The sequence below is a fragment of the Rousettus aegyptiacus genome, unplaced genomic scaffold (assembly GCF_014176215.1).
Source record: "Rousettus aegyptiacus isolate mRouAeg1 unplaced genomic scaffold, mRouAeg1.p scaffold_m13_p_2, whole genome shotgun sequence".
NCBI lineage: Eukaryota > Metazoa > Chordata > Mammalia > Chiroptera > Pteropodidae > Rousettus > Rousettus aegyptiacus.
In genome coordinates, this window is record NW_023416295.1 from 172184657 (window position 1) to 172208027 (window position 23371).

Sequence of the window (23371 nt, forward strand, 5' to 3'; positions counted from 1 at the left end):
TGAGTCTCCCTCTCAGCGGGGGTCTCCTCCACACCCCGGCCATGCTCACCCTCCGGTCCTGCCGCCCCTGTCCCCCTACTCCCCACGGGGCACAGGGGCCGGTGTGGACTTCCCTCCTCAGGCCCCTGAGAGCCCAACCCAAGGAACAGACCCCCCCCCCCGCTCCACTGTTCCCTTCAGGAATGGGAGTCTGCTCACACGTCAACAGAACGCAGGTCAAGGGCACCTCACAAGTCACCGAAATAAACCCACATCCTGATCATTGCTTCTCAGCTTCCCGCCAGAGCTGGGTGCCCGCACGGGCCCCCCAACCTCCCTAGGGACCTAGGGGGAGCAGAGAACCAACCCAGGAGGGGACAGAGGTGGCTTTCAGGCAGAGGCTGCACCCGTCCCACCCGTCACCACTGTCTCCTCAGGAGAGTGGCTGCAGGCCCTCACGACCGGGCACGCGCCGATGCGCACACACGCACACTCACTGTCTTACAGAGTGGCTGAGGGATAGCCCCCCACCCCGACACAGAGGGCTGTGAGGGAGGCAGCCTCAGGCACCCTAGCTGGAGGGGGAGCTGCTCACACAAGTGTGTGTGTGGGGGGCACTTAGGCAGCCCCAGTCACTAGGCCTTGCCAAGGAGGTGGGCAGAGGCCACAGCGTGGGTCAGAGGAGCCCCCAGCTGGACCTCAGTGCCTGGCCCTCAAAGCACCAGGCAGAATTTATGCAAAAAGACGCAGTGTCCGAGCTGCAGTGGGGTGGGGAGCGGTGGCAACAGAGGAGGCCTGGAGCAGCTTCCCGCGGGGCGGCCATGCTGGCAGCAGGGAAGGCTCAGTCTGTCTCCTGTTTGATGTTCTCAATGGAGACAGGCAGCTCTGGACTTGAGGCCTTGTCAGGCGTGGACATGTCCACGTGCTCTTCCTTCACGCGCACAGCGATGACTAAAGAGGGAGAGGCGGGAGGGCCGAGAGGACAGCGTGAGCGCGCACGCAGCCTTGGGACGGGCGGGCGCAGGACCTGGCTTCCTACAGGTGGGGACCTCAGGAGGAGGCGGGGAGAGCACCTTCCCCTCCGTGGGGGTCAGTGACGAGAAGGCCGGGGGCCCTGTCGCACGTCGCCAGGCAGGCTGTGTCAGGATCACGGGCACTGCGCCCCTGCTGCCCACCCGGGCGCATGAGGCGGGGCAGACGGCGCGGCCAGAATGCAGCTGCCGGCTCCGGTCAGAGCGGGGTGGACGTTTGGGAAGCTCCTCAGGCCGGGGGCATGAGGAAGACCGCGTGGTGCCCAGAGCATCCCCTTCAGACTTGACTCTACCCTTCTGTGCCCAGGTGGGGAAGCGGGGCCACGTCTGAGCCCCGGAGCAGGCTGGCGCCGCCTCGGCCCGGCCGGGGGCCCTTACTCTCATCAGGAGCGGGCTCCGACGACGTCTTCTCCGCCGCCTGCAGGTCCTCATCCAGCAAGGCCCTCTTGGACCCCTGTCTCAAGGGCCGGGTCTTGGTGGGCGGTATTCTTTTCCCTTTGAATAAAAACGGCGTTAAACCCACCATCAGGGCTGTATCCGCGTGAGGCTCAAACGCGGGGTCTCATCTGGCGCATGGGCAGTGGAGCAGAGGGCCTGGCACCAATGTGGGGGGATCGGCCTGAGCTTCGGACATCATCCCTCGGGGCCCTCCACACCCTCGTGTGATCTTAATTCTGCTCAGGGACCTCTTTGTCCTGTTTCTGGTGCCACATCATTGCCGCTGGCCCGCAGCTCCAGAGAAATGCTCGGCCTCCACCACTCCCTGACCCTCGCCACCCGCTGTCCTCTGAGCTGAGCCCACGCCGGGCTCAGGACCTGCTGAGAGCGGGCCCCGCCCAGTGAAATGACCCTAAAGATTGGCTGTAGCTCTCATCTCGCCCTCAGGGGGTCACAAGGGAAGCCTGGTGGCCTCGAGAAACAGCTGCCTTTTCCTCCCAGGCCTCTGACTTTCATGCCCAGCAGCTGTGCACTGCCGAGGGGGACGTGTCGTCCGGTTCTGCCATGGGGCGGCAGGAGTCGGGTCCCTCCCCTCCTCTCCTCGACCCCTTTTTTTTTCTGGGCATCCTGACCACTGCCAGAAACCGAACACTCCCTGTTATGCTCTGGGGCTCTGAGACAGACGGTGACAGCCCGTGGGACCAGAGGGCAAGCAGAGGAGATGGGGGGACCGTGAAGAGCACCATCCAGGCGGGAAATCCCGGCTCCGCGCCCACGGGCGCTGGACCCGCAGATCCCGGCCCCACGCCGGCCCACGCTGCTTAGGGAGCTGCTTACGTTTCTTCCCAAACTGCTTCTTCTTCTTCTTCGTGGCCTCTTTGGTCTTCAGAGGTGTGGTTGGCTCTGTCGTAAAAAAAACACAGGGGCCAAGTTGAGAAGAGTTTGAGAAAACGCAGCGCAGAAGCACACCCCGAGACCGCTGCCCACCCCGCACTCGCCTCCCTCACGCACAGGCCGCCCCAAGAAGGAACGCCGAAGCCTGGCAAAGAGAATGGGGGAGAGGGCTGGGGAGGGACTGGAGAACACCCTCGTCACCAGGGCTGCTCGGAGGGACCTGGGCAGTTTACCTGGTGCCCAAGGGCATGAGCCTAGGACAGAGTGGGCAAGGTCAAGGAAGGAGCTCTGCAGGCCAGAGCGAGAGGGAGACGGAGAAGTCAGGCGCAAGGGCGACTTGTCCCTCACAGGTGGGCCACACTTCTCCATCTCACACCGACAGTGAGATGGGCACGGGGCGGGGACGGATGCCAGGAAGGAGAAAGGAAAGCAAAGTCGAGAGCCCCTCAGGGCCGCGAGAGCCCAGACCTGTGGACACGGGTGGCTGGAGCTGGTAGCCGGTGAGCTCACACCAGCCAACAGGGTAGATGTCTGGGGACTCACAGTCCACCCACTGGTCATACTCGTTGTCCCAGCCATCGAAGTGGATGCTGAGGAGCCGGTGCACCACCCGCTTCACCGTGGCCACGCAGATGAGCCGCGGCTCCATCAGGTCCACGGCCTCCAGCTTCATGCCCACCTTGAAGCCGTGGTTGGGGCAGTCCTGGAGGCGGAAGGGGCAGTGACCACGCCGGCCAGCTCCCTGCCCGGAGGGACAGAATCGAGGGGAGGAAGCAGGGTCCAGAGTGCCCGACCAGTGACCCCACTGTACTTTGTTCCCGAGCACCAGCTCCCAAGGGAAGGGGCCGGCTAAGCTGCTGGGCACAGTGCCCAGGTAGGAGCTGGGCCCTCCCTCCAGTGGCTGATCTCAGGACACGCTCGCTGACGGCGGGCAGGGCCGGTCCTGCGCGGCCCCCGCCCTGCGGGCTCAGTGTCCTCACCATGTTGAAGAGCCTCGCCGGAGCTGCTTTCGACTTGGTCTTCTCCAGGTAGCTGTCCCAGCTGAAAGTCTGTGCCTCACAGCCTGGAGGAGCAGAAAGCGCAGATGCAGAGAGAGGGGAGAGGCGCAGGGAGCCCAGAAAGGGGCGTGCAGCGCGCGCGGGCGGCCTGACCTTTCGGGGGCGTGAGCTCAATGTCGTTCTTTTGGCAGAAGGTGGCAGGGAAGATGGCGTGGGAGGAGGCGTGGTAACAGAACCAGTCCGAGCCGTCTGTGGAGGGCCCCCCATCCACACAGATCATCAGGTAGCCGTCCAGGAGAACCTGGGGGTGGGGCGGGGCAGACAGAGAACAGGGTGTCACGAGCTGCAGCCCCATCCCAGGGCAGGTGGCTGCGGTGGGGACAGGAAGCCATGGACCCAGCCGGGGCTAGACCTCAGCTTCCCTGAGTGGCAGCTCCAGAGCGCTCAGCACTTCTGTGAACTGTGCTCTGAGATCACTCACCTTCCTCACGGGACAGCAAATGCTGTGCCGGCCACTGTCGCCAGTGGCGAGCACACAGGCCCAGCCTGGAGGAATCTGCCAGGTGGACAAAACAGCACGTCCCCCAGGGAGGCCGAGGCCATTTGCCTCTCAGGCTGCGATTATGGAGGTGTGCAGCACTCAGCCGGCCGTGGCTCTCGGCTAGGCTGGCACTTAAAGGAGACGGCATGTGGCTGTGCAAAGGCCCCCGCTGAGGTGACAGGGCGGGGCCTGTACCTGACACAAGACCGAGCTCAAGCCCGGGGTTCAACGAACACCTGGGCAACACGCCTCCAAGCTTGACATGAAAGCAGATTCTGAGCAAGGAGCAGGTCAGCGCCCTAACGCACAAACGTCAGGCGGTGCAGGAGCAGCCAGTGTTGGGAAGGAGGGACGGACGGGGAGGACGGGGCTCCGTCCCCTGAGAAAGCCGTCCCGGGGGATGGAGGGCCAGCTCCAGGCTCACCTTGCAGATGGTCGCCACGCAGATGTTGCCCAGATTCAGTGGATCAATAGCCTCCAGTTTCATCCCCTCCTCGAACCAACCGCCTTCCGTGTACACGGCCCGAACCTTCAAGGAATGGGACAGCTGGGGAATCTGGGCCAGCCCAGCTCAAGGATGGGGGAGCCCGCCTCTGGCAGGGAAGCGGGGAGGGAAAGGGACATCCCTGGAAAGAGCCGGAGTCCTGAGGCGGGGCACGCACCCACGGCCGAGGGCTGCGTCTCACCTTCTTGAACAGGTAGGGAACAGCATCACAGTAGATTTTCCGGAAGGTGGGATGGTGGGCCATGTCGCTGCGCCTCTCTTTTGGGGAAGCGGCAGAGGGAGCAAGGGAGAGAAGGGAGCTGAAGGCAGGGAACGGGGCCGTCTGCACACGTCCCCCAGAAATGTGCAGCTGCGCTGCGCACGCTCTGGTCTCAAACACAGCCCCCGGCCCCCACCCAGACCAGAATACAGAGCAGCAGGAGCTCTCTGTAGGAACCAGGCAGCCCCCAAGGCGCAGACTCTTCCCACGGGACACGGGAGAGGGTGGGGCTTGTAGTCCCTAGGTCCAAATCGATTTTACCACTTACAAGCTGAGTGACTATGATCAAGTCACTCAACCTCTCTGGACCTCAGTACTGCCATCTGCAGGGAGATGATCCCACCCAGGCCCTGGGGCCAGCAGTTTGGGGTCACACTGGCCTGGGGCTCTGCTAACCTGACAGCTTGATGCCGTGGCCAACGCGTCGTGACCAACCCACTGGATGGATCAGGGGGCTCCACATGTGGCACCAGAAGTCGTCGTCACTGTCGCCATCCTCGTACAGGAGCCGTAGGCGACCCCCAATTACCGTGTCCACCACGGCCATGCGTGTCCGTGACACCTGGGACTTGTCTACCACCTCCAGCCGCATGCCTTGCCGAAACGGGTACTTCATGCTCTCCACCATCTGCAACACCAGAACCCAGGCTGGCTGTGGGCGGGCGACCCTCCCAGCCCCCTTCCTGTTCTCTCTTACAAGTAACTGGAGGGCAAAGGTGACGTGGAACCAACCCAAACACTAAGTCAGAGGAGGCCAGATGAGCCCCCCTGTCCCTCCGGTTCAACCCTGCCCCCAAGTCCCTACGATGACAGTGAGGGAAGATGCGCAGCTTAGTGTGTGCACGCGAGCACCATAAGTCATCCGATGGGAATGACAAAAGCCTTTTCAGCCTGAGATGCCCAGAGAGGTAAGTGTCTCGCCCAGAGTCAGACTCAGTGCCAGAGCTGAGCCTTGAACCTGGTCCCAAGGTCCAGCCTTGGACTCTTTCAGGGATGTGCACTCTTATCCTGCAGGTACCCCACACTCTCCTCCCTCCTGGCCCCCCGCTGATGGCACCGAGAATGGAGTCCCCTTTGCTTCCATGTCTAATTCCAGCTCTGGCTTCATGGGGCTGCGGCTCTGAACAGCTTTCACGCCACCTCAGTAGTGATGGCTGCACCCTCTGACTCAGCAAGAGACAGTGACCAAGAGCCCCACTAGCTAGAGAGCGCTGACGGTGGGCATGGGTGCGGGGACGGGAGGCCGTGCTGTGACCGGGGCTGTCCTGCGGCAGACAGGGTACAGGGAGCTCTCTCTGCAGGGCTTTCCCAGCCCCGGCAAGATCAGAACCCAGGCCTGCTGTGGGGAGCGTCTCAGAGGTCACAAAGCTGCCACCAGGAAAACTGACACTGCCCTCCACCAGACCCTCGGTCCACAGCTCAAGGACTGATCCGCCTTAACACCAAGCACCTGACTGGCCCATCTGAGCGATGCAAGGTGAGGCCAGGGCTGGGGTCCTCCAGGCCGCCTTCCCCACCTAGCCTCTCCTGACACGTTCCTTCCTCTGCACCCCCAGCCCACAACCCAAGGACACTTCATGGTCACACACTGGAACTTGAGCTCTGTGAAGACAGAAGCTAGGTTCGGTTTGATTCATTCCTACATCTCAGCCCGAGCACAGAACTGACTTAGTGCTCAGTTAACATCTCCCAACAATGAACACGCACACGCACACACACATGCGCCCGACCTCGGCGGACCGGTCGGTCATTCGTTCACGTTTCACTAACCACTTACCATACCTAACGCTGGCGTCGAAGGCCATGTTTGGACTGAAGTTTCCTCCACAAACCGCCCCCCTTTACCTTCTCTCCCCCCTCATCTCCATCTTGTATCCGCTCTGGCATGCGCTACTGCGGCACTGGGTGTGTGGCAGTCAACACGTGCTTGCTCACCGGGTCACGTGGACCCCTGCTCTGCCACCCAGGATCAAACCCTTTAAAGAAGAGGCCACTCTGATACGCGTGGTGGCCTGTACCACTGACAATCGCCTGCCTCCTCTCAGAACAAGGGCAGGCTGAAAAGGGTCAATGGTCTCCCTCGATGGCCAATCTGTCAACCGTGCAATGCACTACGGGAAGTGTAGGAGAAAATGCTTATAGTTTTGTTGGGAAGAGACTATTAGAAGATAATTAGCAACACACAGAGATAAACAGCGAATTAGTACCCGGTAAGGTCAAACGGAAAAAAATCATTTCTATGTAGGAAGAAAGAAATGGCCAGAGAACGCTTCCTTGAGGTAGAGGGACCCGTCCGCTGCTGAAGGCGAACTCTGCCAGCTGAAGCCCATGGGCGGCAACCTTTCACCTGGCGTCCGGCGCCTCAGGTGCAGTGGCCCAAACTTCCACGCCATCCTCATTTTCCACTGCTGGCTTCCATACCACCCGCGCCCTACCCATCAAGTTGGAATTCGAACGCCATTTTCTCCAGGAAGCCTTGGTACCTGCTCTTCCTCAGGCCCTGAGGCCGGTTCGATTTCGTGTCCTGGCGGCACCTGCCCTGCTCTGATGCCCAGGGCAACACCGGAAGTACACCTGTGAGCACCCGGGTCAGGAGACCTCAGCTGTGGCCCAGGCACCTACGTGAGCAAGACCCACAGCAGGCCTGGCATACAGAGCGGGAGAGACTGTCTTCACTGCGTACCCTTGAGAGTCCTTTGAAATTTTACCCAATGCAGGACTTTTTCGGTTAAAGAACTAAATAATTTTTAAAGAGTTAAAAGCCACAAAGTGATCCCGAAGCACTTCCCTGGTTCAGAACCAAGGCTTTTGATAATTATTCATGTGCGTGACTTAGTTTCCCCTGCCAATCTAGAGAGTCCCGGAAGGCGGGGTCTGTATTCCCGCAGGGCCTCGTATACAAGTACTTAATGAAATCTGTGGACTGAATGCTCCTGAAAAATGCCGTGAACGAGGGAGGGGATCTGGAAGAGCGCATGGCACACAAAGCAGTGGGGTCCACGTGGCTGGGTCAGAGGCTGGGCGGGCGGAGGCTGGGAGGGCAGACGGCAGCTGCCATCCTCCCTTGAGAAGTGTGGAGCCGCTAGGCTGCTGAGCAAGGCCGTCTTGCAAAAAACACTCCAAGGAGCAGCATGAAGGACAGAAAATGGGAGGAGGGACAGGAGGGCGACCAGTTAGGAGACCCGAAGGGCTCATGCCAGACCTTGATGTGGAAGTCCACGGGGAGCGTCCTGGAGCCCACCAGCCGTTTCATGAGGTAGCCCTTCCAGTCGGTGAACTTGGCGTGGATGGCTGCGAGACAGGAGCAGATTCCTGGTTACACAGACCGACAACACTCCCGCCAGCAGAGGGCGCCAGAGCCGCACGGCCATCACAGAGGGGCCAGAACCACCTGTGTCTTTCTGCCCTTTTGGGAAAGCAGTTACTTCATCCCACAGAACCAAGCTCCACAACCTTGATCTGCCCCAGGGCCTCTGGGACAGATGCGGCAGGGGGGTTCTGTTCTGACCTCAGGCAGAGGACGCTCCTTCTACCAAGGGCCCCGCGGGAACCAGCACGGGCCACGTTCTCATCGACTCACTCCGTGGGGGCACCAGGATCTTGCTGTTGATGGCGCACCAGCCGATGGGGTGGACATCCACGGTTCCCAGGTTGCACCAGAAGTCGTGGCTGGCGTCGTTCTCAAAGCCTTCGTACCGGAGCAGCACTCGGTACCCTGGAAGGAGGAAGAGAGCCCAGTGAGGGCGGGGGGCGGGCACAGGGCTTCGAGGCCTTCCCCCTTCTCCAGCAGACACTGGACGTGCCACTGCCTTGTCCAGGGCCTCCTCCAGGCACAGGGGTCTCTGCTGTCCACAGGAGTCACGGCCGAACCATGCCACTTACGTGGAAAGCAGTAGAGCCCCGTGGGGAGAATTAGCTTTCTATAGCCAGATGATCCTTAGCGTAGACTTAAAAAAATGGGACGTCCCAAACTCACCGAGCTCCGTGGTGCCCTCTAAGGTAGACAACGGAGGAGAGTTGCACAGGAGGCAGAAACTCCAGCGGATGGTTTTTTGTATCGTGAAGCCAATTTCTGCCTACAGCACTGCCCACCCATCTGGAGCTGCCACGCTCCTGACCCTGACCCTGACCCTGTGCCTGCGCCAGAGGAGCGCCCACCTGCCGTCTGGATGACAGAGGCGATCCAGTACACCCGGCTGGGGAGCACGGCGTCACTGTTGAGCACCTCCACCTTCATCCCCTTCATCACGTCTTCCCACTGGTCGTAGAGCGGGACCTGGGCGGGCGTGAGGGAACCCCAGGGGGACAGTGAGCGGCCTGGCTCGCAGAGTGGCGGGCCTCACGGCCACTGAGTCGCTGTGTCCCTCGCCTCGTCCCATCATCGTGCGGGGGAAGCCAAGCGCGGGACCAGGGATGAAGAGGCGAGCCAGATGTGCCTGCCGTCCTTGAGGAGCGGACTCAGGGAGTGAGGACGGAGGCCGGGGGCGGGCGGGGGCGACGGCCAGAGATCCAGAGTCAGACCGCCCTGAGAGCTGAGCTGCACGGGACCGGCCCTTAGCCGCACTGTCTTGGGCACGTCCCACCTGCGCCAGCCTGTGTGACAGTAAGGACACCTGAGAGTGTCTATAGTGCTGACCACATGCCAGGCACTTTCTTGGCACAGATATTACCTCGTTCGGTGGTCACTCGAACCTGGGTGGTAAAGACCACGACCCCCTCGCCCCTCAGCTGCCACCAGGCCGGCTCTCGCAGAGCTGTCTACCACACACTTCCCCTGCCACGCTCTTTCCCCTCCTCTCTCCCCGGTTAAAATGCCCCCTGACATCAATGGACTGCTTTGGGGTGCCTTCCCGATGTCTAATCCTCGCTCGCTACCAATGGTACCTCGATTCTCTCTTGGGGAAATTCACTTTTTCCCCTCATCCTCGGCCCTGGCTCGAGCCGATCGGGGCACCCCACTCCACCTCCCCGGCCGCAGAGACCAGGGACTTCGCAGCACCCGGGCACGCACGGTGGGGCTGTCAGGGCAGGCGCGCAGGTGTGTTCCGTCTCCTGCAGTGAAACTGCTGGGGCTGCCGGAGGATTCAGGGCCGCGAAGAGGCCCCGTAGCAGGAGGGTGTGCACCTTCACCAGGAGTTCACGGAGGGGTGAGAGGCGGCGGCGAGGGCCAACCTGCTGCTCAGGGCAGTCCCCAGCGTTCAGCAGTCCAGACAGGAGCGGCTAGGAAGCAGGCTTACTCTGGTGAGGGACCCCGAGACCAACCAGGCCTCCTTCCGAATGTCCTCCGGTTTAGAAAACTGGCTCCAAAGGCAAAAGAGAGTGCTCCTCTGGGCTTCCCTCTCGCCCTGCAGGCCGCATGGCTACCTACGCTGCAAGCTAAGTCCACGCTGCTCCTTCCCCTCAGAGCCCAGCTCTCCAGGGCCTCGCCCTCTGGTGCTTCCCAATGACTGGAGGTCAGGGAACCTTTACCAAAGTGGGCACCACGATATAGGCACATCTGCCTCCCGGGGGACAGCTGACAAGCACCTAGCTTTCTACGGGAAAACACGACAAATGGGGAAGAACAGCATTTCGGAGCTGGCCCTTAGACAACAGCTAGCACAAAGTTCCGTTATGTGAATAATAAAGCGGGAAGCCCGGAGGGGAGGCACGGCCCCCACCCGCACTGAGGGTTTGTGGGAGGGCTTCTGAGGCCGGGACAGAAAGTTAACCCGGAGCGAGAGGGGCCGGAGGCAAAGCGGGGCCTCGACCGCCCGCCCAGCCGCACCACTGTTCTCTCCCGGTGCCAGTGTCCAGCCTGGAACAGTGGAGGACCCGGTTCCCGCTCTCCCTCCCCTCATCTCCAGGGCACTCACGTGTTTAAAACAGCTGACAGGGGCAGCCTTGTAGCTGTGATCCTTCAGGAACTTTCCCCAGTCGAAACCCAAGACCAGCGCTGCAGAGCAGAGAGGAGGAGAGCTGGAGAGAAGGGAGGCCGGCAGCCCAAGCAGCAGCCGCTCTAGGAAGCCGGCCCTGTGCAGCCTGGAGAAGCAGGTCGCCTACCCACCCCGGCAGCATCTCCACCCCAAGTGCACGGGAGGCCACCTGTCCCCATACCTGCCCCACCCGTGGCCATTGGGACCTTATCCAAAGGCTGCCAGACTCTCAGGAGTAGAGAGGACGTGCAGAAGGAAATGTTTGACCTTTCTTCCCCAAAGGAAGAAAAGAAATTCAAAGACCCTAGAGCTTAAATTCCTCAGACCTCCCCTGACCTCTCATTGGCTAGAGCCAATCTACATGGGTGGGAGGTACAGGCACCTAGGCCCCTCCAACGCCCAGCTGTGAGCTCAATTTCAGAAACTCAGACCATCCAAAGCAAAGGTGCTCTGTGCCTACAGTTTAAGTTGCTCAGAAATTGCTACACACACTCAGAAACTGTTTCCTTTTCTTCGCTGCCACCCCTCTCCCTATTCCTCTACAAACCAGACCTGGGTTTCCACCACTCCCAGGCCAAAAGCAACATACAACAGCACAAGCTAATTCTTGCCTTCTGAAGTATCAGGGGCAGGGGGCCCGGCAATTTCAGGGGTTTTCTGAGATAATTTCCACAATACCTACTCGGAGAGGAAGATGCGATGCACAGCACGCCCCGCGCAGGGGGCTTTCCAGCTGGCCCTCTTTTCCAGCGTTCCCTCCCAGGGACCCCCCACCCCAGGTCCTGGCACCCCGCCCCCACCAGCTTCCTAGCACAGTGCGCTCATCTCACCGTCTTGCCCTGTGGGTGTCCCATCTGCGAGCTGTCCCGTCCCTTGAGAGTGGAGGAAGGCTCCGATTTTGGCAGACCAGGCGGCCTTGTGCAGGACTTTGGCTTTCTTGGTAGGTGGTTTTCCCTGCAGGGAAGACATGTGCAGCTTGGCTGAGAGCTGGGCTCAGGATCTGCACCCCCTAGGCTGGAACTCTGGCAAGGGTCCAATTAAGCTCTTTGGGACTTGTTTCATTTGCAAATCAAGATGATAACAATGCTTAGCTCAGAGGGGCGTTGCAAGGAGAAAGTCACAGTATCAGGCCTGGCACTCAGTAAAGGCTTAGCTGTTGTTCACCCAGGGACTGGGGGTGGCCACAGAGCTGCAGGGCAGGGAGGGACAAGTGTTCTGTCCTTTAAGCCTTGGCTTTGTCCAGGAACCTTCTGGAGAGGCACCATGGCTTTCATCAGGCTCAAAGGGGTCCTCCCGCAAAGTGCAAAGGCACTGATCTGGTCTACAGTTCATAACTTAAGCACCTATCAGAAAGGCCCTGAGAATTTATCAGAGAGATAAGTGAACCAGAAATGTGGGTTTAAATCCTGGGGTTAAATCCGGACTCTTCAATTTTGTGTGCCTTTGAGCAAGTTACTGAAATTTTTGACCCTTTAAAATAGGAATTTTAAAAGATTCATTTTTAGGGCTCATTGGTTGGACTGCGAGTGCTAAGCCTTTAGCAGGTACCCTCGAATTGTGCTATTAACAATATTATCAGCTCACCGAGTAAAGGGATTTTTCTATGTCTCGACTGAAACCCATTAAATGAAGAAAATAACAGTAATCGTTTCGCAAAAGTGATAAAGTGTATGAAGCGCTAAGCGGAAGACCTGGGACACTGCGACTTTGAATAAACGTGAGGGTCTCAAGCTTTCTGCACATTGCGATCACCCGGGGAGCTCTCTGAGGCCCCCAGGTCCAGGCCACACTCCGTCCCAACTAAATCAGAATCTTCAGGAGTTTTGACCAAGCATCGGTATTTTTAAACCTTTTCCAACACGCAGTCGAGTTTGGGAACCAGCGTTGTTGATGGCGGCAACAGTCACAGGAAACAACACTTGGCCAGACACCTGAGATGAGTCTCCCGTCTCTGCCGCTCGCATCCCACAGAGCCACCCTCTGTGGACCTCAGCACACTTATCGGTGAACGTGTGGGCCAGACAACACCTCAGCATCCTTCCATTTTTAAAAGCTCTATGACTGTCAATAACTAACTAGAGACTGGTGAGACTGGGTGGCTGCCTATGACATGGGGTCAGAGTAGAGGTATCAACTTTCCCACCCCACTGCGGCTGATGAAGCATGTGCCGGCTCCCATCTCCCTTTCGGACGTCTTTGTGGTGCAAAGACCAGGGGCGTCAGGCTCCCTCAAGGCTCTTGCTGACAACTTTTTGAACATATCAGACTCTGCGGAGTGAGGGTGGGGAATGAAGGGAACGGAGCTCCAGGAATCTGGAACTTAATGAGCTCCACAAATAGCATCCTCTGCCCTCTGAAGTTTGAGATCATAACAAATACCAGGAATTTGACAACCGCGGATGGACATAGCAAGGTCCTTCCCGAGCCTTGTGGGTCCCTTGCCGTTGGTCAGCCACTTGTTCCCGTCTGGGAGCCCGGGGCCCCGGGAAGGGTCTTCCAGGTGCCCTCCTCTCACCTGTAATCTGGCCAGGATACTGGCTTTCTTGGAGTTGGAGGAGTAGCTCCTGGAACAGGAGACACTGCAGAATCTTTTGGTCTTGGAGAAGAAGGCTTCCCTTGTACCCACGATGCCGCACATCTCACAGACGGCTGGGAAGAGAACTCAGCACGTGACTCGCCTGGTAACGGTCACCCCAAATCAAACACAACAATGGGCCCTTCAAAACCTGGGCACTGCATTAACCAGGTAAGTCCTGAATCTATTTTGCCTAAGATAAGCAGCTTAGCATCCCTTGGGCATGTGTCAACAGTGGGGCTAAGGAAAACCCATGAGGACAACCAGGGAAATAAGTGTTGGAAAGACTGCAGAGGAAAATGAGAAGAACGAGTGTGCCCAAGTCACTTCTATAGGTCTATTTTCTTTTCAGTTATAAAGAGACTGAACTAGATCAGTGTTTTAACCCTGACTTCACATTAGAATCATTTGGAGAGATTTTAAAAAGCTCAAGCCTGAGATTCCAATAAATGGGCCTGTGCTGGGAGACTGGCACCTGTAGTTTGTTAACAGCTCCCCAGGGAACTCTAATGCACAGCCAGGATAGTGAACCCCTGGACTAGATGGTCTCTATTGGTTCTTTCTAGTTCTAAAGTTCGAAGAGAATGATCAGAAGATAGAATGGAGAAAGATAAAAGGAGAGGAAGAGAAGGCAGGATCAATAGAAAGGAAATAAGACTCAGCTGTCAAAGAGTAATAGATTGTTCTTCTGAAGAGGTTAGGTACCAGGGAACAGTGTTCTCACAGACCACCCTGCCTGCCTCTTTTCACAGGCAGTCCACACACGGAAGGCCCTGACACAGGGGCCCAGCGGCTGTCCAAGCATCACACCTCTGAAGCGAACTGGCTTCCAGATGACCCATGGGGATTCTTATCTGCCCACCCCGACCCTAATCCTCTTACCCAGAGGCCACTTTATTCTGTATCTCCCTCTCTGCCACTTCCAACCCACAAGCTATTTCTTGTCCCTTCCCAGATAGTAACCAGGACACTTTAGGTGCATCCTGTCATCTCAACGTGAAGGCTTAGAAATCCACCAGCTGTTCACTCAAACAAAAAAGCAGCACCATGTAAATGACTGGCATCTACTATGTGCTGAAATAAATATTAGTTGTACAAAAGAATGAATGAAGTCACAGTCTGAAATCGGCCTGTAACAGAGGAAATGACCCTTGGGGATACTTGGGGTGGTGCTTCTCTCTCTCACAGGTCCTTAGACATCTGATCGCTGAGACATCAGATCAAACGGCCCTTTACATCGGGACGCCTCTGCCCACATGCCCTATATCCCTCTCTTTCTTCACAGCTTTCTGAAACCTCCCCATCTTCAGGGACATTCTGAAGGTACCTGGCTCAGAACCACTGCCGTCCAAGGAGCGGGGAGTCCCAGGGCTGAGCAGCTGCAGCGGGGAGGTGGGCAGCTCTCCTGCTTCCCTCTCCTCATTCTCTGCTTCACTTGACTCCTCTAGGTAAGAGCTGCTCTCACTGCCCGCACTGCTGTTGTAACTCCGGAAACTGTCGTAGCCACCGAAGAGCTCCAAGTCTTCCTCTTCCTCTTCTTCTTCCATTGGTTCTGAAGAAGGAGTCTCCTAGTGAAAGGATGACACGAACTAGGCAGAGGGACCCATGGTTGGCTTAGTGTCTGGGGAAGGCAGAGGCAGATCTGCTACCAGCTCCCTTTCCAGCTTTTGGTCAACTTTTTTGGGCAAAATGGCAGGCACAATCAAATACCCCTTTGCAAACACCAGGATCATTACTCTTGTTCATATACTTCTCAACCATAACTCAACAGACTAGTTTAACAAGACAGAAAAAATATATATAAGGAATTAACCAAACTCCTTCTGTGGATTTATAAGTGATGATATTTTAACGTGATCCAACAGAATATAATGATATGAAAATACTCCAAGTAAGGTGCCTCAGGAAGACTTGCTGGAAAAGATGTATATAGTTGACCCTCCGTGTCCATCAGTTCCACATTCGCAAATGGAAAATATTAGAAAAAAACTTACATTTTTGCTGTTGTGTACCATACACATCATGATGGGTGAGTCTGTACTGAACATGCACATTCTTTTTATTATTCCTTAACACAGCATAACAACTATTTACATAGTGTTTACATTGTATTAGACATTAGAAATAACCTAGGGAGGATTTAAAAGATATGAGAAAATGTGCATAGGTTATATGCAAATACTACGCCACATTATAGAAGAGACTCAAGCATCCCGATTTTGGTATCGGAGGGTGAGGTGTCCTGGAACCAATCCTCTGAGGATACACAGGCATACCTCATTTTATTGCACTTTGCTTTGCTGAACTTCACAGATTTTGCATTTTTTTACAAATGGAAGGCAACACTCTCCACTAACAAAAACATTATGACTCGTTTTATTGCAGTGATCTGAAACTGAACTTGCAATATCTCTAAGGTATGCCTGTATTAGAAACTCATATTTCCCTTCAGCATATGTAACCAAAGTAATCTCAACTCAAGAACAATTTAAGTCAGAGAAAAATTAATTTGGGACCCAGACTGCCCTGGGGATTTGGGAGGCAGAAGACACAGTAGTTATAACGTAGTGGTGTGCACCATGGCTTTGGACCTAGTTCTGACTCTAACTAGCTGTGGGTCCTTGAGCAAGTCGTTTAATCTCTCCGGACCTCAAATGTCTCATCTATAAAATAAGCAAAATATCTGGCTCACAGGATGTGAGATACGTGATCCTGCATATGAAACTCTCTGACATGTAGAAACAGTCTGGCAAGTAGCAGAAAAGATGTGAGGCTCGAGGCCAGGGTGCAAATACCATCTCTACTTTTCACTAGCTCTATGATCTCTCAAATCGGTTTTTCAGCGTATCAGTTTTCCCATCTATAAATGAGAATAGTACCACCTATATCACAGGCTTTGAGAGAGAAGTAAGGGTTACTACAGGTAAAGCACTCGGAATAGTGATTTGCACATAGGAAGCGTTCATTAAAACTAGCAATTATTACTGATTAAAAGTATAGAATTTCAAACCAGATTTGCTAGGTTTTTTTGTTTTTTTTTTTTTTTATAATGTTTTAGGTGAGGCAACCCTTGGTTGACCTCACAGATTGCAAGGACCTTGTCAGTTTACAATCCCTTATTTTTTTATTTTTTACACCTTCAGCACCTGGTCTTCCTAGGTGGTCTCCCATCCAAGTACTAACCGGGCCCCAACCTGCTTAGCTTCTGTGATCAGTCAAGATAGGGCTTGTTCAGGGGAGCATGGCCTTAGACTGGATTTGCTGGGTTAGAATCCCAGTTAACCTTACTGCTCTCAGTGTCTTCATCAGTACAACGGAGATAATAACAAGCCTTCTACAGAAGATCTTTACGAAGACTGAGATATGTAAGGCCTAGATCTGTCTCCTGCAGTTAGTGACAGCTCTAAAAATGTGACCTATTGTTCTTATTCTCTACTTCATTATGATTACTCTCCTTTACTCGTGCAGAATTTTTGAGCTATTCCACTTTATATTTACAACTACATATGCAATGTGCTAGAAAGGAAAACGAACTGAGTCACGAGGTGACCAGAAACTAGACGCTTAAAAGGTGAATAAGTCACAGGTCGTAGCAGAGTGGGAAAAGCATAACAGGTCAAGTTTGGAGCCTGAGGGACGCAGGGCCCACCTCCTTCACTGCGCAGCTCTGTGAACTTCCTGAGGAGTCGCACCACCTTTCTAAGCCTCAGCTACTTTAACCATAACAACGAAACCGTAACACAGGATTGCTGTGAGTATATCGGGAGATAACGCGCGTGAACGCTCTAGAAACCGAGTGTGTGTTAAACTTTAATCTCCCTTCTCGTCCCACCAAGCTGTGACAGGCCTCACAATACCTAAAGAACACGACCACGAGACAGGGAGGATGAAGCGGTTTCAGAAGCTCTCACATCCGAATCCAGTTCCCCTTTCGCTCGACTAGGGACGCTGTTCTCCCTGAACTACTCGCCGGACGCGGCCCCAGCACTATGGGAGCAAAAGGCAACGCCAATCGCTTTTGGCCCTGTTCAGCCTCAGTTTATCCATCCTTCCACCCTCCGCCTGCAAGGCTTCCCTCAAAGGCCTAAAGAAGGGCCTCTCGAGCAAGGTTCTCGGGGAACCCATTCCCAGACACAATAACCGCTCTCCCGCTTACCTCGACGCCCCGGGGCTTCTCCATGAGAGCTGACACGGTTTCTTCCACCGTCACCAGGTGCGGGAAGCCATATTGGCCTCGCCGCATCCCCCGAGGGCACTCATTGGCCACCTGCCGGAGCCGCGGCCCAATCACGCTGCAGAAAAGAGGAAAAGCTGAGGCCGCGCTCGCCCGTGCCCCTCCTCTCCTGGGGGCGGGGAAGCCGCGGGCACTTGTGGGACTTGTAGTTCACCCGTGAGTGTGCGCGTGGAGTGCGCGTGGAGCGGGCGACGTGGAAATCCCCGTGGTGCTGGTCCTGCCTGGATTCCCGCGGCGTTTTTCTTTTTTTAAGGCTAACCTCTTTCATTCACCCAGACCTCGGTCTTTATTAAGCCATTACTGAGCACCTGGAACTGTCATTACTCATCAAGGCGTCAGGAACAACCTCACGTTCTTCCTGATAAGGAATTTCAGGCACTCTTGGGCCAAGATGCCTAGGCAGAAACTGGAATATTCTTATCCCCACTGTTACAAATGTCTTCATGTTACAAATCTGGCAACGTAGCTCCTACATCACCATCCCCAAAGAAACCTCAAATATGAGGTTCCCTACCTCATTCAGTTGGGATTTCTCACAGCCTCCTTACACACTCTTGAGTGCTGTAGTGAAGCTTTACGAACATCTCAAATCCGAGAACAACCACTTTTCTTTGAAAGACAAGAAAACGGTGGTTCTTCTGATTTAGACACTTTCCGAGATCACACAGGATTGGAATTTAAGAAGGCAAAATCAGAATTCTCTCCCTGTACTGCACTGTGCTCTAATGAGTTGAGAATCTACATGTATTAAGTAGAGGCTAAATATTAAGTATGTTTCTAAATTTGAGGTGCACCACAGATGTGAAAGTCTTCGTTAATTTCTTCAACCTTTTCTACCTTCACCCCATATCCATGCTATCCACAAATACTGTTGGTTCTTCTACATCCATAAGATATTCTTGTCCCCCTACAGCTAACACCCTAATACAAGCCACCAGTCCACTGCAACAGCTCTCCACCTTGTCTCTTTGAGTCTTCGCCTTCTCTAATCCACACAGGTGATCCTTTAAAATGAAATGGGATCATGCTCATTCTCTTGCTTAAAACCCCTAACAGCTTCCCCTTGCACTTTGAATAAAATCTAAACACTCTGCAAGGCTCTGAATGACCTGGCCCCAGCTTTCTCTCCAACCTCCTCTTGTACCACCTTCTCCACCTTTCCACTTTGTCCATCGGCCCTCCTCATCCTGTTCTTAACTGCCAAGCTTGAGTTGGCCTCAGGGCCTTAGCACCTGCTGTGCCATTTGTATGGGAATTCTTTCCATGGCTTTTCTCATGGATGGCTCTTGATTTTTCAGATTTCAGCTCAATGTCACATCCTCGGGGACCTTATTCAAAGCAGCTGTTCCCTCCCCTCACTCTGTATACCTTCACTCATTTATAGTCATTGATAGCACTTGTTTCTGTCTGAAATTATCTTCTTCATTTGTTTACTTGTTTATTGCCTATCTCCCACCATTGGAGTGTAAATCCATGAGGGCGGGATCTTAGTCTGTTTTGTTCTCCACAGTATTTTCCAGAGCCAAGAACATACCTAGGTGCTTAATGATCAAAGGGCTAGAGAATAAGACTTTAAGGATTACAATAGGCTGCTTTAAAAAAAATTTAAAGTATATTTGACATACATTATTATATTAGTTTCAGGTGTACGACAAAGTGATTCAAGATTTATATTCCTTATGAAGTGATCACAATATGTCTAGTAACCATCTGTCACTATACAAAATTATTACAATATGATTGACTGTATTCCTTATCCAGTACATTACTATCTTGTGACTTATTTGATCTGTAACTAGAAGTTTGTATCTCTCTATCCTCTTCACCATTTTTTACCCTGTCTCCCACCGCCTACCCTTCTGGGAAACCATCAGTTTGTCCTCTGTATCTATAAGTCTCTTTCTGTTTCTGTTTGGTTTTCTATATATATAATGTGAAACCTGGGAAGGTTTTAAGCAGAGGAGTGAATTAATTCCATTATGTTTTACTAGGTCACTCTCTGGCTGTTGGGAAGAGAGTGGATCGGAAATGGGTTAAGAGAAGCAGCAGGGAGACCAAGTTGGAAGACTCTTGTAATGAAGGATTCAGGTGAAAATGGTGATGGCTTGGACCAGGGCAGACTCAAAGGATATGCAGAAAAGTAGAAGCATTTGAGATATTTGTTAGAGGCAGTAATTAATTGTATGGAGTAGGTTTGGCAGAGAGAGGAATCCAGAATGACTCCAGGTAAACATGTCAAATGGGTAGATGGTGGGACCATGTTCTGTAATGGTTAGAAACTGTACAAGGAATGAATGAGTTTGAGCGGTTGAATAGAGAGGTTAAGAATTCTGTTTAGCCTACAGCTATACAACCCTGAATGCACTTGATGTCATCTGATCTCGGAAGAGTTCTGCTTAGTCTGAGATGCCTGCGAGAGGGCAAGAAGGCAGTCGCAGCTCCTCAGAGAGCCCTGACTAGAGATCTGAATCTTGCAATTTTGGGCATCCTCTCTCTAAGATGGAATGAGGGTCTCTAAATCCATCTTCGTTGTGATGTATTATTTTTCACATCTCAGTGCATGTGTCATCAACACATGTTACAACAAAAAGGAACAGAAGTACCAAACATTGGGGGAGGGAGAGAAATAGAGCTGGGGACCTCAGTGACTGGTAATGTTAGCATAAGTCGAAATGGCTGTTAATCAGGAATTCAGTTGAAACATCTTATTAAACGCAGGTTACTAAGCAGAAGTGGCCGGCTCAGGAACAGTGGGGCCGTTCCTTCTGCCTGGGGCTTCCTGGGTCTGAGTCTCATGCTGTAGCCAAAGTACCCTTTTTGGCCGGTCTGGGCCATGCCCCTATACACCCACCTCACATATTCCTCTCTTTTCAGAGCCCTCTCTCCGTAAGTCACCGTCCCTCTCTCTGGGATTATTGATCTCTCCCTCGCTATTGTAGCATTGCCAATAGCTCTCGTGTTACCCATACTATACAAATAAATCCCTTGACCCCACCTTGTCCGTCCCCTGCGATCGCGCTATTCCACCCCACAATCTTTTGAAGGAATCGTCTGCACACTCTACCTCCACTTGTTTCTCCTCACTTCTCTATCTGTCCTCGGACTTCACCAACACTGCTCTATTAAGTTCACATACTACTCTGAAGTACGGCCATGCCTCCCTTCTTTCAGTGGCATTTGGTGTAAGCGATGACTCCACCCTTCATGAAATCCTGTCCTTTCTTGGGCCCTTCTTGGTTTTCCTCCTGCCTCTCTGGCCAATCCTCTCCCCTTTGCAAGACCTTCCTCTACGACCTGAATTCTATTTTTTTCTTTCTACCTGAATTCTAAGTATTGGCTGGTGTCCATCAGGGCTCTGTCCTGGGCCCGCTTCTTCACTCCTTACTTCTTACCATGAGTTCTGTCTTTCATGCTATAAATACCATTGAAATGCCTCAAATGTACATCTCCAGCCCATGTGTGTGTCCTCTAATCTCCGGACTCACATATCCGTCTGATATTTCATCATTAACTACAAAACAGCAGTTTCTTCCCTTACCCAAAATTATATCCCTTCCTGTTTCAGTGCATGGCGCTGCCAACTCCTCGGGAACTTCCTCTCTATTCCTCCTGGTCCGCCCCTCACTTTCAATCCATCAGCGAATCCCCTTACTTCTTCAAAACCTCCCTCAAATATTTCCACTTCTATTAGTACTGCCACCCCTTAAATCCAGACCACCAGCCTCTGTCCTCCAGACTCCACTGGAGCTTCCCAGCTGGCTTCCTCTCTTACTCCGTCCCACGAATCGGATCGTTTCCCCTGCATCAGCGATTCGCAGGCTGGGCGCTCTTTTCCACGTGGCATCACTCACGTCTGTCTGGCCTTCCCCCAGTTATTTCTTAAGATCTTTGGGGAGAGGGCGCCGGGTGACTCAAGTGGAGGTTAGAGAGTTAGGGAAGGGACAGATGAGAGTTATTCGTTCAAATAATTTCCTGGGTGCCCACTGTGCTCTGGGCACTGCGGGCAAGTAGGGAACTGGAGGACCGCTGAGTTCCTGGCAGATGGAGCATCCATTTCAGTGCGATGTGAAGGAAAGGGGACCAGCGCTTTCAGGCTCGCACGACGGGCCGGCACGGTGCTAACGGCTTCGACAGTCGGCCTGCCACCTGTCACCCTGAGCAGGCCTCAGTTCTCCTCAGCTGCCAAATGGGCTAATAACAGGCAGCTCCTAACCGTGGCGCTCCCTTGGTAGCAGGTAGGGCTCAGGCCGAGGTCAGAGGTGGTGACTCCAGTCACCCCGCTCCTACCTCACCCCATCCCCCGCCTCCCCCCTCACCCTCACCCCATCGCCATCAGTGCCAACCCCCGGCCCCGAGGGGCGGGGCCCGACGGTCACGAGGCCGGGCTCCGGGCGCCGGTTCCGAGCGCCGGTTCCGAGCTCCAACCGTCGGCCGCCCCCGCCCGCCCCGCGGCCGCCCCGGCACGCGGCCAGCCCGGCGCCCCGCGCCCCGCGGGCCGGCCGCAGCCCCTGCCCGAGCGCGCCCGGCGGGAGCGGGGAGCGGGCGGCGCGGGCTCGCCCGGACTGCGGGACGGCGGGGCGCGCCTGGTGCGGGCGGCGCCGGCCCGGCGGAGCCCGGCGCTGGGGGGCGCGGCGCGCAGCGAGGCCGCGGAACTGCCGGGCTGCGGCCGGCGCCCCGGGGCGGAGAGCGGCCCGGCGGCGGGACCGCGCCCCGTCGTCTCGGTCCCCCTGCGTGCGGGGCGGCTCTGCGCCCCGAGCAGTGAGCCCGGCGCCCGGCGAGTGCGCGCAGATCGCGGGCCTCGGCTGCGCCCGCGGCGCGGGCAGGAGCCGGGAGGGTGAGTGAGCGGGCGGCGGAGCGACCCGGGGTAACTGCCGGGGTCAGCTCCGCGGCCGCCGCCTCGGCCCCGGGGCACGGGCGTCCGTCCTGGGAGAGGGAAAGGGGCGGAGCCGGGGCGCGACCCTGGGACGTTTGGCCCTCGGCCCACAGCGCTGGACTGGGGAAAACGTGGGCGCCTTGACCAGGGGGGAGGATTTGACGGCTGGAGGTAACTGAGCGGCGCGCCGCCCGAGGGTCCCTGAGACCTCGGGCAGGCGTTTGGTCTGTAGCAGCCACGCTTTCTCCTCCGGGACAATGACGGGACTTAGGACAGCTCAGTGAGGCTTCGCAGTGGGGGGAACAATCTCAACAGCGCTATCGTAGGTAATGCCTCCCAGCTCACCGAGTGAGCATTTTTATTAGCTGCCTTTTACAGACGACGAACTTGTGTCCTAGAGAGGTTTGTTGGATCCGGGAGAACAGACAGCATTACTATTCAATCATTCAAAGGATTTTCAGGGTAACTGTCCTGAGCGTAAAGCTCCAAAACTCAACTAGCTTGTGACCTCGTCATCTAAGCTCCCAGCTACCAGTTTAAAACGATACTTTGCTGCATCTGCTGGCCCCTCCCCAACTACCAACTACCGTATCCCAGCAACCTAGATCACCAGTACACAGGTTTTAATCATTATTATTATTTAATGCTTCTTTGTGGTTTGGGCTGGACCCACTGTGAGGAGGAGCCCTTTAGCTGAAGTCAAAACTGCGAGATTGTTGGGTGGAGGCTGACTGCCCTCTGAAGACTACAACTGTTTTTTAGGCTTTCTAAGAGTTATTTTGGGGACATTGGTGGTAAATAATAATTTTTGTCCTTTCTATTGACAGGTCCACATTCTCTGGGAAATTATTGGAAGGAACATGAGAAATGTAAGTAGGGATGTTGAAGTACCATCTAAAGGAACCGAGATAATTTATTTAATTTGGCAATTCTATTTCTGGATGTATAAAGGTAATTGGCAGGTGCCTAGCCACTGCCCCTTTCTGAGGAATGTGTTTCCTAATGCCGCAGAGAGGTTGCACAGGTGGCACCTGTCACCATTAACTCTGACGAATGCACAGAGGGAGATGCCGTGGCCTGTGAAAGGGAATTGGGGCCCAGTGATTCCTCGCGTTGGTGATGCGTGCAG

The 23371-nt window shown here is 54.9% G+C and overlaps 1 protein-coding gene across 1 annotated transcript; it reads right to left on the bottom strand.

Annotated features, from left to right (window-relative positions):
* Positions 1-739: 739 nt before the first annotated feature.
* Positions 740-17412, bottom strand: LOC107505595 (L3MBTL histone methyl-lysine binding protein 2). Its single transcript, XM_016135854.2, has 17 exons — positions 17292-17412; positions 14463-14703; positions 13076-13209; positions 11391-11514; positions 10501-10580; positions 8804-8921; positions 8226-8360; positions 7848-7936; positions 5042-5273; positions 4568-4644; positions 4306-4410; positions 3494-3641; positions 3323-3405; positions 2811-3045; positions 2286-2351; positions 1389-1505; positions 740-930 (listed from the first exon to the last, which is right to left on the bottom strand). The coding sequence occupies exons 1-17, from the start codon at positions 17376-17378 to the stop codon at positions 821-823; spliced, it is 2181 nt and encodes a 726-aa protein (XP_015991340.1). The 5' UTR covers positions 17379-17412; the 3' UTR covers positions 740-820.
* Between the last annotated feature and the right edge of the window lie 5959 nt (positions 17413-23371).

Coding starts and splice junctions, on each gene's coding strand:
- LOC107505595 (XM_016135854.2), bottom strand. CDS start 17,378: ATGCGGCGAGGCCAATATGGCTTCCCGCACCTGGTGACGGTGGAAGAA. Junction 14,704..17,291: donor AGAAGCCCCGGGGCGTCGAG/GTAAGCGGGAGA, acceptor TCCTTTCACTAG/GAGACTCCTTCTTCAGAACC. Junction 8,922..10,500: donor CTGTCAGCTGTTTTAAACAC/GTGAGTGCCCTG, acceptor ACGCCCGCCCAG/GTCCCGCTCTACGACCAGTG.